Source organism: Meleagris gallopavo, chromosome 4 (assembly GCF_000146605.3).
Source record: "Meleagris gallopavo isolate NT-WF06-2002-E0010 breed Aviagen turkey brand Nicholas breeding stock chromosome 4, Turkey_5.1, whole genome shotgun sequence".
NCBI classification, from domain to species: Eukaryota; Metazoa; Chordata; class Aves; order Galliformes; family Phasianidae; genus Meleagris; species Meleagris gallopavo.
The window spans coordinates 60,812,643-60,826,758 of NC_015014.2; the positions used below are offsets into that span (position 1 = coordinate 60,812,643).

Sequence of the window (14,116 nt, forward strand, 5' to 3'; positions counted from 1 at the left end):
TTGAAAGCATCACCATGGTCTTGTCAACAGATTAAGGTACTGGAATCTGAAATTTTGTGTTTCCACTCAGTCACTTGTCTGCCAAGTGACATTCAGCTATTATTTATTCAGTGGTCTGTTTCTTGATTTTCTTTTCATTAAAGTCGGGATAATGATCCTAACATTCTTTGTAAAGCTCTTTGAAAAATATTGTTGAAAGGAAGTGATGCTGTTATTGTAACAGTAGGAATGCACAGTAGCTCTTCCAAAATGAGAAATATAATCAGCCTCCTATTATCATCACATTGAATCATACTAAAAAAAAAAATACACTACTATCTTTTCTTCTATCTCTACCCCCCTTGCAAGGTTTTTTTCCCCTCTATTAGAATTTCTAATTTTAGATTACAGTTTTCACTTTGAACAACATATCAAAGAGAAATATCATCTACATATATTTTAGAAGAAATTATGAGTTCCTTATTTACACTGTGATACAGTATATCCTATAAGGCATAGCCAAGTAGTAGCTAACAGCCAACATCTTGTCTTCCCTACCTTGCAAATTAAAAAAAAAAGAAATCAAATTGCATTTTAGACAAGGCCTTACAGTTTTTGATGTTAATTTGCAGTTAGGTTTACTGTCTTCATCATCAACAGTGCTGCATTCACATATATTGTAACTGTATGTGAGGAAGTTCTGACCCAACAATACATAGCTTCATTTTTTATGGCTAGTAATCATGATATTTTTCAATTATTCTTTGTCCATAAAATTTTGCATTTGGAAGTCAGTGAAAGGTAACCAATTACATTTTCACAAAGCTGAATCAGCGAGGTCCTCGTGAAGGAGCAGGACATTCCTTTGTGGCTGATCAGTGCCAGTCTCATTTTTCACTTTGGACATCTTTTAATTCAAATGCCAGCTCAGCAACTCATGCTGTTGTCAATAAAAAAATCAATCTGTTACCTGAGAATAATTTTACAGAAATGGGTAAAAGAAGCATTACATTCAATATGTAATCTGTATGATAAAAGCTGATAGTACTATGGGTTAGCTACCGCCATTGGTGTTGATGCATTCATTTTGCATGGAACTGATGAATAATCAATATGATTTCTTTAAAATTCTTCCATATTATCTACATCTTTGTTGAGATGCTGTTCTGCTGCTCGCGGCCAAGTTGCTTACTGAAAATATGCTGCTGACATCAATTATTCAAGTGCTAGCTTTTACCTGCCTGATGCAATTCACAGAACCTCCACAGAATGTCTCCTGCAGGCAGATGATAACAAAGAAACTTCTGAAGTCAGATCAAGGCATAGCTGAAAGAAAGATTTGTGGAATTTATGAGAGTAGAAAAATACTCGGTGAACTTAGATTGACAATTGTAGTTATTTAAAATGTCATTACAGTGGCATATACTTGGGAATGTGATATGGAGGAAGGATGTTCGCAACTGAAGGAAGAACGGATTGCCTATACCAATTTTTGTGTATAAGCTGAAGATAGATCAATGCTACCCAAAGTCTGTCTGGCACTGTGTGAACTGCTCAGAAGCTTTTAGTTATTAAAGATGGTAACATCCTAACAACATGCAAATTAACTTAAACACTTCCGAAGAACTATTGAGTAATATTGCATGAATCCGGCAATTGTGCTTTCTTATCAGTTTATCATTCCTGTAACACTAGATCTAGTGCTTCAAACACACAGCTTTACTTCTCAGTGTGTCCGGAGCCTGGCTAAAGTGACAGATTCAGTGACAGGCCAGATACAAATGAATGATTTGAAAAGTAGGAGCCACAAAAAAAAGAGGAAAAGACACAAACATATTTTCTTGATCCCAACTGCTCTTCTTTAGCAGCGGATGTTGGAGCTTTTCTAAGTTTTCCTTAATGAACAAACACTTTAATCAACATAATGATTTTTTTGAGCTGATGAACTAAAAATGCAGCTTGCTTCCACACATATCACTAAATTAGTAAGAGAGAACCCTTACTGTCCCAGGAACAAGCACTGTGTTATGTGACCTGGAATTTTTTCTGATACAAATCATATGGTAAAACTCAAATAGCTCATTTCCTGGAATTGGTTTTAATTTAGTTACAGAGAAGAAATAAGAGGCATATTATGAGGTATACAGGGATTCCAGCACTAGTACTTTATTAACTGGTTATGCTTTCTCAGATTCATACAAAAGGGAATAGTAATAAAAGATTTTCTTGACTATATCATAGCTTCAGTGAGCTTCATTCTGTGAGCTACTTAATGCTGCTGCTGTGTAGGATGGTTTTCTTTAGCTCTGAGTATAAATTTGATGTCCCTCCACCTATTTTTTAAGGAATTAAAGAATTAGTTTTACCCATGTTTCTTCTGTAGGAGTTATCCAAGATTTTCAACTAAATACTTACCAGTCTTGTTCTCTGCCCCATTATTACCTGTATATGTTCTGCTCTGAATATTAATTCCTGCAAGAGAATCATCCTTAATCTAGTACCAGAGAAACAGAATCACACGGAAAGAAGTTTTTAATTATGCTTGAGGAGAGTGAGGTTTTTGTTTCTCAGACATATGCTTTTGTTTCAGTAGCAGAAGGAAATATCCTACATCATGTGGCTGTTGTGGAAATTGTTGGGAGTTCTCCATAGCTGCTGTCCCCATCCAGTATGTAGCTCTTCGCTTCCCAAGTGGCCACTTTGTATTTCTAGTTGTGCTATGACCTAGCAAAATCATTGCTTTCTTCAATATTTCACATAAGTATTTTGCATGTATGCACAAGGTGGTGAGCTGTTACCTGAACACTTCATGCAGTGTGAGCCAGAAAAACTAAAAATGATTTATTCTTTATAGAAAAAGCTAAATATATTTTATATGCTTAAATATCATAGGTAAAAAGTACATTCGTGATGCAGCAGGCACTTAAATGTACCTTTTTGTGGGTCATTCAATGCAAATAAATACTTCTAGCTTATAAAAACCTTTTATAGATCACCTTTTAGATAGGTATGTTTTGAAACACTTTGGTACACGTGAAAATTCTATTCTCTTAAATAACCATCTGTTCAGCTTCCTGCTCTTCTTGATGTAACTGCTGAGAAATTTCACAAGTTAGCTGCATTTTTGTAGTCAAAATGTTAGAATGTCAACATGTCTTGGTCTTCAGTAGGAAAATACTGAAGGAGAAGTAACATAAAGTTACTTCAAGTAACACCTATGCAGGCATGATATATTTTGAGCTACATCTTTTATATTATTGCCTTAGAAATCCTCATATATGCAGCTTCATGAGAAACTTGAAAAGTCTGCAAAATGTTACAAAATTATCTCAACTTGTTCCTCATCTACATGACAATTTAATAGGAATTCTTTCCAGTTAAACTCATGTACATTTGTGGGGAAACTGTGCAGCTATTAAATAGTGACTTGTGTTTGTAGTATATAAAAAAATAAAAAATATTTAGTGCAGAGGACACAGAGATTTTAAGAAGAGTTGAATCCAGCATTCATCTGGTCCGTTATCACCATGTGGCCAGTAGCAGGTGCTTCAGGAGGAAGGTGCAAGATTTGTTACTAGGAATAGTCTATCTGCAAATTCTCATCTTTCTGTGACTGTGGGGATGCCTACAGTCGGAAATAAAAGATTTAAAAGTGTTCCCCCAAAGCCATTGGGTTTCATCAATTCTAAACGTACTTGAAAACGTGGAAGTATTTATTATATAAGAAGTCTTTTCTTTTTAGTCTTTTTAACATTTCTCTTTTTAACATGTTCTCTTTTGAATTACTTTTTAATTAAATAAGACTTTTAACCATGTACTAATGACTATTTTATAGTCTTCCATTATGCAGTTAGGAATTTCAAATTCAAAAGGAAAAAATGCAATTTTATGACTTGAATGATTATTTTATTTACTGAAAAACAACAGAATGGCAGACAAAACTAGTAATCTGTGGAAAATGGCATCTGATACTGCTGTTTCAGAAGATGGTATGAAATTCAATGTTCAGGGAAATAGTGTTTTATAGGAAAACTCTGGCTAGAAAAGGGCTGATTCTTTTGAAGTATTTCTAAACTTATGTGGTGCTGCTAAGTGATCATTAATGCCATTTCTGAAGTAGTGTGTTTTTAGGAACTTCAAACATTTAACTTTTTACATTTTTACTCTACCTATATAAAATCTTAATTATTACCATTGTATTATGTTCTTAAGTAAAGCTTTATGGAACTTTGCAAAAATTTAGCTAAATTTTTCCTGAGACAAAAAGCTATGATAAATTTCAAGTACATTCTCTTTTTTGTCCCTTCTTCAAAGAAAATTCTTTGTTTTTAGGAAATCTGTTCTGCAGTTACAAACGTGGGGATCCCCAGTTGATCCCCAAACTAATATAACTGTGTTGGGTTTTAAGTGGTCCGGAAGCGGCTAGTAATGGGTCCAGATTGCCTGCTTCCAAATTATGGAGTAAATTAACCGACAGTTAGTCTGTAGGAATTCATTGGTTCATTATTTTTTTGTATTATCTTCATTTAGACCAGCCTGGAAAGCTGGACAATATTATGTTTTGAATTTGTTGTTAGCAGCGGAAAGGATTCTCCTTGTAATACAAAAATGTACAACAAAATTGTACAGAGGGCTATTCTCCCTGTCTGAGTTTAGGTAGGGCATGGTAGCCCTACAAAGTCAGTGTTTAGAGATGGGGTTTTCCAGATGTTAGTTCAGAACAAGTGAGAGCCTTCCTTAGTCCTTTGACCATAGAATGAGCATTAATATAATTAGTTTGAGCATATCTTGACCTGAAACAGAGCATCTAATTGTTAGAAAACAGCTTCCAAGGAAGACTTCTAGGAAAATCATGTCTTTTTTTCTACCACTGACATCTTCTACAGGATATTCCTACAGTAGCATCTGCAGCATATCACACCACAGAAGTCTTGTTTGCAATTGGAGAAAATGTTTCCTTTAATGGTGAAGAAATACAATTGCTCACAGGTGATACAAGAGCTGTTCTGCTGAACTCAGTTCAGTAGCACACTCATTTCTAGGCAGCAGATTTTAGGTAGTCCTGGAAAAACTTGCCTCTTTAGAGAGGTCCGGATCTGGAATATATTGCCTTACTGTAACTAACAAAATCCTCATCTGTTCTTATATTAGAAAAAAATCTGACATTATATTATAAAAAATTAAACAATAAGGAGGCCTCATCAGTAGAAGGTTATGAAAAAAATCTCTTGATAGTTCAGTTTGTTTTGTCAATATCAGATTAATCATATGGTTGTAATATAGTAATGATAATTAGGTGGATCCATTGAAGATCGAAGTTTAGTATAATCCAGTTTACTTCACATTTTAACAAGCAATAATGGGAGGAACTTTGTATTTCAATATTCCTTCAAAGTGGTGATCACTTTATTAAGCTATTAAACAGGAGTGTAAGTTTTTTGAAAACTTTTTACTAAGGTGTGTGAAAGATGTCTGTATGCATTGGAATGGTAAAAGCTGTGAATTTTGAATGGAATTATTACTATGACTTTTCGTTCATCGGTATTGAAGTCAAATAGGATAATGTCATTGCTTTAAGAAACCCAAAACCAGTTTTAGCTCTAGCGTGGAGATGAGGTGATCTGTTAATCCAGTGCTGAGTGTTTTTGAAAATCTTCTTCCTCCATTTCTAAAATCTGACAAATCGATGATAAAATATTTGATCTATATGGTAAATTCTTCAAAGAAAGGACAGTTCCTTACTACGTATTTAGAAAATTGGGTTCTAATTCTGACTGAAGCCATGAGTCACTACTCTGATACAAATAATAACTGGTCTATCATATTTTTATTTCACCGGCTTTATCAATGCATTTATTTTCACTTATTCCATTGATTCAAAGTATACTTAGAGATTTTAACATTCACAGTTCTTTCTGATTTATACCTTTTTATATGTCACTACAATGATTATGAAGAATCTCTTGCTTTAATTAATTTACTTACATTGGAAATTGTAGCTTTTCATGTAAACTCTATTTTCTTGCTATGGATGATCCTGGTCTTTTCATCTGTTTCTTATTGTATCCTGTGTCCCAGTTTCCTATTAGAAATATGTTAATCTGTTTCACTCTGCTTTTGACTGTGGTATAAGTGACTAATAATTGAAGACCTATTATTAGAGCTCACCACACTGGTACTCAATGTCACATTGTAATTTAAAGCAGTGTGAAACTATCTTAGGATATTTTCCTGAAAGCTGTGAAAGTTATAACCATACCATTATTTCAGCCATTTCTAAAGAATGAATAACTGCTAGGGATTAAAAAAGTCTATAGCATTTAATTTAAATGTTATATATGAAATGCAAAGAAATTCATAAATAGATGTTACAGTTTCATGACTTAGACTGGCAGCTATAAGTATTAAAGAAGTAATGAAATAAACCTAATTGGAATACAGCTTAATCAGATGTGCAATATTTTTCCTTTCAAGGTGAGAACTGCACTGAAAGATTATATGTGCTAGACTTTATCTTTTCTTCCTCAGATGTGATTCAGTCAAACACATTTATTTTTTCCACTGTGATCTTATTTTTGCACGCAGACCAATAATTTAGGATGTTTATCCCTGTATGCACTGACCAATTAAGACACAGTCCCTATGCAGGAGGCCTATTGATATAGAACTAATATTGACAAAGAAAAAACAAAGCATCAGTAGAGCTTTATTACAAAACAGCTCTAACTGAAGAGCTCAGGTGCATGTTGTTGCATGGGTTTTAAGATGTTGCTACTTTCAGTTGTACATTCTGTTCTTATGAAGACAACTGTCCTGATAATAGAGGCAACAAATCAGGTTGAGCATCTGTATCTGCATTTTTGTTCTTCAACCCACAGAATGAGGAGCCTTAATTTGCTTTTAAGTGAAAGGAGTATTTCCTGAGAAAGACTCCAGTCACTGGCTAATCCTAGACTAGGAGTTACTATTGCATACCAATGAGCCAAGTACTCTTGCTATTGACCTAATTTGGATTACTACAACAGCGTATTTGCAACCCCATTTATTCCAGCTCAGCTTGAGGAAAACAAACTATATTAACAAAGCAAAACCTGTCTCTCTCATTTCTTGCAGTTTTCTGCAATTTACAACAGTTTTAAGTAGTACCTGTCACATCATCAAATCCCTGACAGGCATTTGCAAGTTAGCTAGCAGTTTTGATTTGAGACCATGGCCTTTATGCTTTCAGAGTAAGTCGAATGGCAGTCCTTTTAACTCCATTAATGAAGTCTTTAATTTCTTAGGACTTCTATTTTCTCTTTGTATGCATAGTTTACATGAAAATTACTTGAGATGAGTGGAAAGCACTGTTAGAAATTTCATGCATATTCTGTCTAACATCTCTGAATTTTTTCAGGTTAATTGCTCAGATTCATGATGAGTTGTTGTTTGAAGTAGAAGATTCCCAAATCCAGGAATTTTCAGGTAAATATAATCTCTTTCTTTCTCCCTCCCCATTTCCCAACAGCCTGTATTTTTTTTTTTTAATAACATAGAATAAAGTAGCTCACTTAAAAGGATCATCTAGTCCAACTGTCCAGATGATAAAGGATTAATGTAACAGGAAGTTTTGATTTATTGATTCTTGTGATTAAGAAAATAAATGCTATGCAGGTTTTTCTGAACGTTTTCCCTCACTGGTTCTTATGTCGATAAAAGGTGATGTACTCTTTATCCAGAGTTTGTTAAATTGCTTATTTGTACTTAATTTACTGACCAGGATTTCCTCAGTACAAGAATCCCACAAGGTATAACATTTTCACCAAGTCTTCAAGGAATGTAGAAGAAAATAGACCAGATTAAGATGAATGCTTTGTAAAATAACTTCCTAAATACATACGGTTGGGTTCTGTTACATAAAGAAGTGTAAAACTCTTAATGTAAGAATGCAAGGTACTGTAATTTGAAGTTAATTTACTGTGGTTTTTTTTTGTTTTGTTTTGTTTTTTATATTAAGAGAACTTTATGATGGAACTCTCAAAAATGATTGTTAGCAACAGTTCCTGCCTACACTTTTATCTTCTCATCCCGCTTCTTACAGATGTTATTACCTAAGCTAGAGTTTGTCCCTACATCTGGTAAAAACTTGGCTAGCAAATGACAGCAAAGGCAAGGCTGTCAGGTCTTTTCTCCAGTAAGTACTGGAGACATTACTGCAAGTGCTGAATGTTAATTCACATGCTTAGGTCTAGTCTGAAGTTGAAAAATGACTTTAGCTAAAACAAGTACTGTAAGATCACAAATATTTAAGGCTAACTGATACAAGAAATACATTGCGTTATAACCAAATAGGCAGACAAGGGGTGCATCTGAATTAGGGTTTAACTTCCAGTCAGGAGTAGGAGTATGAAACAGATCTCCCTGTTGTCCCCAGTCCATGATGTGAACAGTTTTGGTTTGTTTGCAGTCTGAGAACAGTTGACCCAGATTCCTATTAGATGAAATTAAATAGGAAGTATTTTTTTTTTCCCAAACTTTTCCAATTAGTTCAGAAGTTGTTTAACTGAGGTAACAAATCTGGTATGCAAGTTTTAAAGAGGAGTGTCAAAAGGATATGGGCTTCTAAATCACTGCAGTGCTTTGAAAGCCCAGATATGAATTTCATCCCATTACCTCAAGTTCTCTCTCTCTTCTCCTTATCTTCTTATTTTTATTTGCTGATATTCTTTAGCTGTTGGCTTCATCTTTCCTTATCTAAAGAGTCTTTTTGTCCATTCAGAAACCTTAAGTTATAGAATCTGCTGACTTGCAGAACCCTGCCTGAGCCATAATAACCCAGAGAGAAGTCTCAGTTGTACAATCACTAAGCTCAGTAAAGCTAAAGAGCAGTGTGCGATGGCTTTCATCGAGTACAGCTCAGTACTATATTATTCTCCTGCATTTACAGTGATCCAAGAAAGCACTGGCCTAGTATTCAAAGTATTTGCATTCTGATTCCAGTCATGCTTTTGATCTACTTTTTAAGGAAAGCAACAGCAAACATATGTCTCAGTTTTATTTGTGGAAAGGATATGAAATCTTAAGGCACTTCTAAGATTTATAAATGAAGAACATAAAGGCAAATCATATTATTTCAGTTAAATGATAATGCAGAACATAAGCTTTTTCAGGAGCGTTTCCCCTATGGAAGTGTCTTTTGTACTGCTTTACAACAAGAACATGTCTATTTGCTTCTGAGACTCTCCTCAGCAGAAGCTGTTTTGCCACAAGTCAATCATACCGCCAGTGCTTTCTCTATGCCTGCTTGGGACTTCATAAGGCCACAATAAGATTTTTCAGTACTATTCAGTACTGAACGGAAGTTCAGCTTATGATGCACCTCATAAATTATGTCCAACAGATGAACTTGAATCTTTTTAATTCTGTAAACAAGTAGCAAGCAAGAAGATATCATTTTTTTCTAACATCAATTTTTTGCACAAAATACTACATGTAAGTTTACCAGCTCTTACCTGTAGGCTGGGAGGATACTTTCCCCAGACAGATTCTACTACTCACAGTTTCAAAGCATGCATACTGCTCACTCTGGACAGGTCAAAATGCCATCTGTTTATAATGGCTTTCAGTGTCCAAACCTTGACATACACTGAAATACCGTAAAGCTCATAATACTCTGAGTTAGCTTGTTTTCAAAATAGTTACAGTGTATTATCTAACTCAATTCTCTATTTAGGGCAAGAAAAAAATATCAGAAAGATATATATCTTTTTATTAATCTTCACTTTCTATTGGAGGATGCCTGGAAAGATGAAATCTAAACATGTGGTGGAAATTTGGTTTTGACAGAAGACTGTCACCTTTGCCATCAATAATATGCCTGATTTCTAGGCAGCTTGTCTGTCTGGCATCCTCACATCCTGAGCTCTCAAGCAACCCAGGAAGCAGAAAAGGAGATGGTATTTTGGGAACAGCAAAAAATGGGTTCTTGCATTTGAGAGGGCTCAGCATCTCCAGGATCTGAAGTCTGTGCAATCAGGTACACAGACTGTACCCAAATCAGACTGTGAGTCTTCATAGGAATTCCATAAAAGTGTTCAGGAATTGAAAAACCCAATTTTTCATTTGGTGGTGATATATCAATTGCAGCCTGTTTTATATTTGGCACATATTAACTACACCCTTTTATTTTGTTCTTCTCATACTTTACCAGGTATAAAAAAATTCAACTCAAATACTTAAAATGTAAGAATGCCAAAAGAACAAGTCTGAGAAAAAAAATAAAGTAAACTAAAGCTATTTATTTTTATATTAAGATCAGTTAAGATTACTGTTATGTAAAAACAACAGCTTAAAAAAAAAACTGTCAGCAGAAAATTCTGATTTCTTGAATTTCCTTGAACTTTTCTTTTATTCTACTACAGTTTCCAACTTAATGAGTGTTGAGGCAGCTGCATAAAAAAGTGTGCATCTTCAAAAGGTGATTCAAGTAACAGAACAGAAGAATGAACTAGTCATTGCAGGGTAGTGGCATTTTGTGTTCTCTGAGCTGCCTTCTTCTAACTGGAGGACACTGATACTTAAAACAGAGATGCCTCTAGATAGCCTTTAATCTGTAAAAATCCTTATTCCTCAGATCATGTGTCTAATCAGCCTTGGCTTGTTTCTGGAGTCATAATTTCATAGGTGAATGAGCTTGAAAAATGTCTTCAGTTTGATAGGGACAAACAAGCTTTTGTTCCACACCATTGCCTTTTCTTTGCTCCTATTCACAACTCTTTGAATAAGCACCTTTATTCCAGCCAGTATCAAGAAAATCTAATATGGGTTACAATTTCAGCTCATCTATGATGCCTTTACTTTGCTGTCATCAATTCCGGGGGACTAAAGATGAAATATGTAATTTTTTTAACATGACATACAAAACATTCCAGAATGAGCATAATCAACAAATCGCATAATTGCTGACTGTGGGTTTTGAGAGGGAAGTTGCAAAGGCTGGGAGAACAGCATTTAACAGATGCTACTGCAGTATATGGCTGACTGCAAAGGAACATTTTTAAATTAATAATTAATGTGCCCTAGATATACCAGAGGTGCATAACAGAACATAAATAATCGTTCTCCCAAAAGCTTCCAATCTAAATTTTAGAAAAGAAACAAAAAAGAAACCAACAAAAACAACAACAACAAAAAAGAATGATAGAGACATAGAGACAGATATGTTTAAACGTTGTGTTGTTATTCTGTAATGTATATGAGAGAAAGAACATAAGTTTGCCTATGCCTGGACTGTTTATTTTGAGCACTTAAGAGGAGAGTTTACCAGGAGATCAGAGAGAGGGAGAATCAGACATTATATACATAGGACTAAAGGGGACCTCTCATGCAATTATATGCCACCATACCATATGGTCTCTTTTATAAATGATCATCTCCATACGAAAAATTACTCCCACTGGGAGACTGTTCTAGATTTTAGAGAGATAAAATTCTGGAACTTTTGATTTCCAGCCTAAATGTACTCAGCCAGTTTATCTACTTATTTTCATGCAAAAACTGTCTATTAATTTAAATGCTTCCTTCTTCACAGACTACTGAACAGGAATGGTAATCCATTTGCTTTATCTTGATATTTCTATTACTGTTATATGCATATAATTTAAAACCTGTTGTAAAATAAACGTACACAAATCTTTTGGAAAATTCCAATGATATGATTTCAAAAGGCTGAAATGCAGGCAAAACCTCCTTGGATTGTTTGAGGTGAATGGAGGTGAACCCTCTAAACTCTGGGAAGAAACAGAGAAGTCAGTTTGAGATGAGAAATAAAATAGGGAGTCAAACTAGAAAAAACAAAGAAGAAAGTTGAGCAAACCTATGGAGAGGTTTTTAATGGGTTGTCAAGGCGAATGAGGAACCATTAGGTTCACTCACTTTGATGTAGCCATTTTAATCTCTGCTTTTTAAAATTAAAAGCTGTTAAAGATACAGCAGAATTCTGTTCATGCCAGATGCCTTAAAGCAAAGACTGTGTGAACCAACAGAGAAAGATTTTGCAATCGTTGCTGTCACTGTGAAACCTCTTTTGGGGATAATAGTTATATGGGAGAAAATGCATCAAATTTAGAGGGGAAATGGATCTAATCCAGTGCACGTGCAGATGCTAACATTTCTCAACCCATGAATCAGTGGTACTGACTAATGCTCCCTCTTTTGTTGTCCACTGGAACTCTTTTTGTCTAAAAGATCTATTCCTCCCATTGTCTTGGTGATCTGTTGCTCTTTATTTATCTAAAAACACTAAAGGCTGAGCGTGCCCTTAGCTTTTTCTTAAGTGCTTTGGTGGAACATTACAGAGCTGAGTGATGCTGTATAAATGTGGAATCCAGAGGTTATGCTCTCAACAAAGTTTTGTACAGTTGTACCTATGAAAAATTATTTACCCATGGATTGCTTGGCAATCCGCTTAGCCTTCTAAAGGCATGTCACCTTGTCAGTTTCCCGGCGTCTGCTGCATTGCTGATCTCCCAGAGCTGGCAGCTTGTTTAAATTCAGACTGGGCTTCTCAAGACAGTCCAACACTCCTTTATTAATAGGCATCTTGACTTGAAAGGAATTTTAAGTAGATAATTATTTAGACCAACACTTTCCTATGTTGTCACAATTAGTGTTAAACATGTTTGTTTCTGCATTCCAAACACAATGCTGTCCTGAACAGAACCACAAGCTACCTCAAATCCTGCATAAAGCAAATATGAGGGCTGCTCCAAAAGTAATGCCTCCTATTTTATGAAGTTGGCCCACAATGTCAGAGGTAGATGTTGGTGCTATGACAGCAGAAGCTGAACCTTCCTACCAATATTCTGTTACATTTTGTTGCCATATGACAAATGGCAGCAGAGGAGCAGTCAGACAAAATGGTTTCTGACCTGGATATGTGTAAGAAGAAAAGGTATGGAATTTCCATGTGGAAAAAATGGCACCCACTGACATTAATCTATGCTTACTGAAGGAGACCAAACAGTGGATGTGAGCATGGTGAAGCAGTGGGTAGTGTGTTTCAGCAGTGGTGACAGGGACAGTGGGTCACATCTGTTTGTGCAAGTATTTACAAGAGCATCATGCAGGCTCTTCTTCATCACTGGTAAAAATGTGTACCTAATGGTGGTGCCTGCATTGAAAAGTAGTGTTTTGTAGCTTAGAATTTGCTCCATCAAACAGTCTTATTGTTCTCTTTCTTATCATTTCCATGGAAACAAATGGGAGGCATTACTTTCAGAGCAACCTATGTACATAGGTGTCATCACATGCCAACATATGTCTTATTTTTCTCATCTATGGAACTTCAGCCACTGATCTTATAAGCTTCTGCATAACTTGGACTTCATGGAAAAATCTTATGACAGCTCATTAACACGCAAGTCTGAGTGAGCCAGCATAGTCTAAGCACCCCACTTGTATTCAGTCAGAAGCTAGTTATTTTCTTCATTATTATCATATCAGCCTCAGTGTCACAGATGTGACATAAAACACTGTGTACTATTCTTCAGTGCTGGCATCATTAGAAAACGTTTTGGCAGCGGCCAGAAAGACAACAACCATATGCTCTTCTTAGAGTTCTTGTTCCTTCTTTGCACCTAACCTCAGCTGCTAAAGAGTCATGACGTGCATCAAGGAATAACTTCAAAGAATACTTCTCAGTAATCATGTGGTTTTCAGCCTAGAAGTTATCACCACATACTGCACAATCTGTTGTTTCTCAGTTTCATGAGGCACACACTGACACGTAATCAGCTGTCCTCTCAAAGGAGTGGTGGTTACTCAATGACTTCCTCTTTGGGGCTTCCCCATACTCATTTTTCACTTTCAGTAACCAAAAGTTACCTCCTTTTTAAAGCTGTTTGTCCACTGAAATTTTATTGGAACCATATTTTGTTGCAGCAAAAATCTTTGTCAAACAACACAGTAATTGGTATGACCAAAGATGACAAATCTGGTCCCAAATGATTGAGTTGAAATAATTACAGAAGCATTTTTCACATTAATGGTGAGCATAGTGTTCTGACATGGTGAGTTAAGTTACGTAAATCACACTGAAGTTCAATTGTTTTGAAAAATCTTGAAAATTTAAATTTTTTTTTCCTTTCTTTTTCTCTTT

At 35.3% G+C, this 14,116-nt stretch overlaps 2 protein-coding genes across 2 annotated transcripts in view; both read left to right on the plus strand.

The window, feature by feature from the left end:
• The window catches only part of POLN (DNA polymerase nu), a 70,308-nt gene extending 58,720 nt beyond the window's left edge, over positions 1-11,588 (plus strand). Inside the window, exons 20-21 of the mRNA XM_031553290.1 lie at positions 7,376-7,489; positions 11,549-11,588. Coding sequence (XP_031409150.1) covers positions 7,376-7,489; positions 11,549-11,588 — 154 coding nt within the window. The remainder of the gene's footprint in view (positions 1-7,375; positions 7,490-11,548) is intronic.
• Positions 11,589-12,848: 1,260 nt separating this feature from the next.
• Positions 12,849-14,116, plus strand: part of LOC100541911 (max dimerization protein 4) — a 34,403-nt gene continuing 33,135 nt past the window's right edge. The window contains exon 1 of the mRNA XM_019614991.2: positions 12,849-12,910. Coding sequence (XP_019470536.2) covers positions 12,849-12,910 — 62 coding nt within the window. The remainder of the gene's footprint in view (positions 12,911-14,116) is intronic.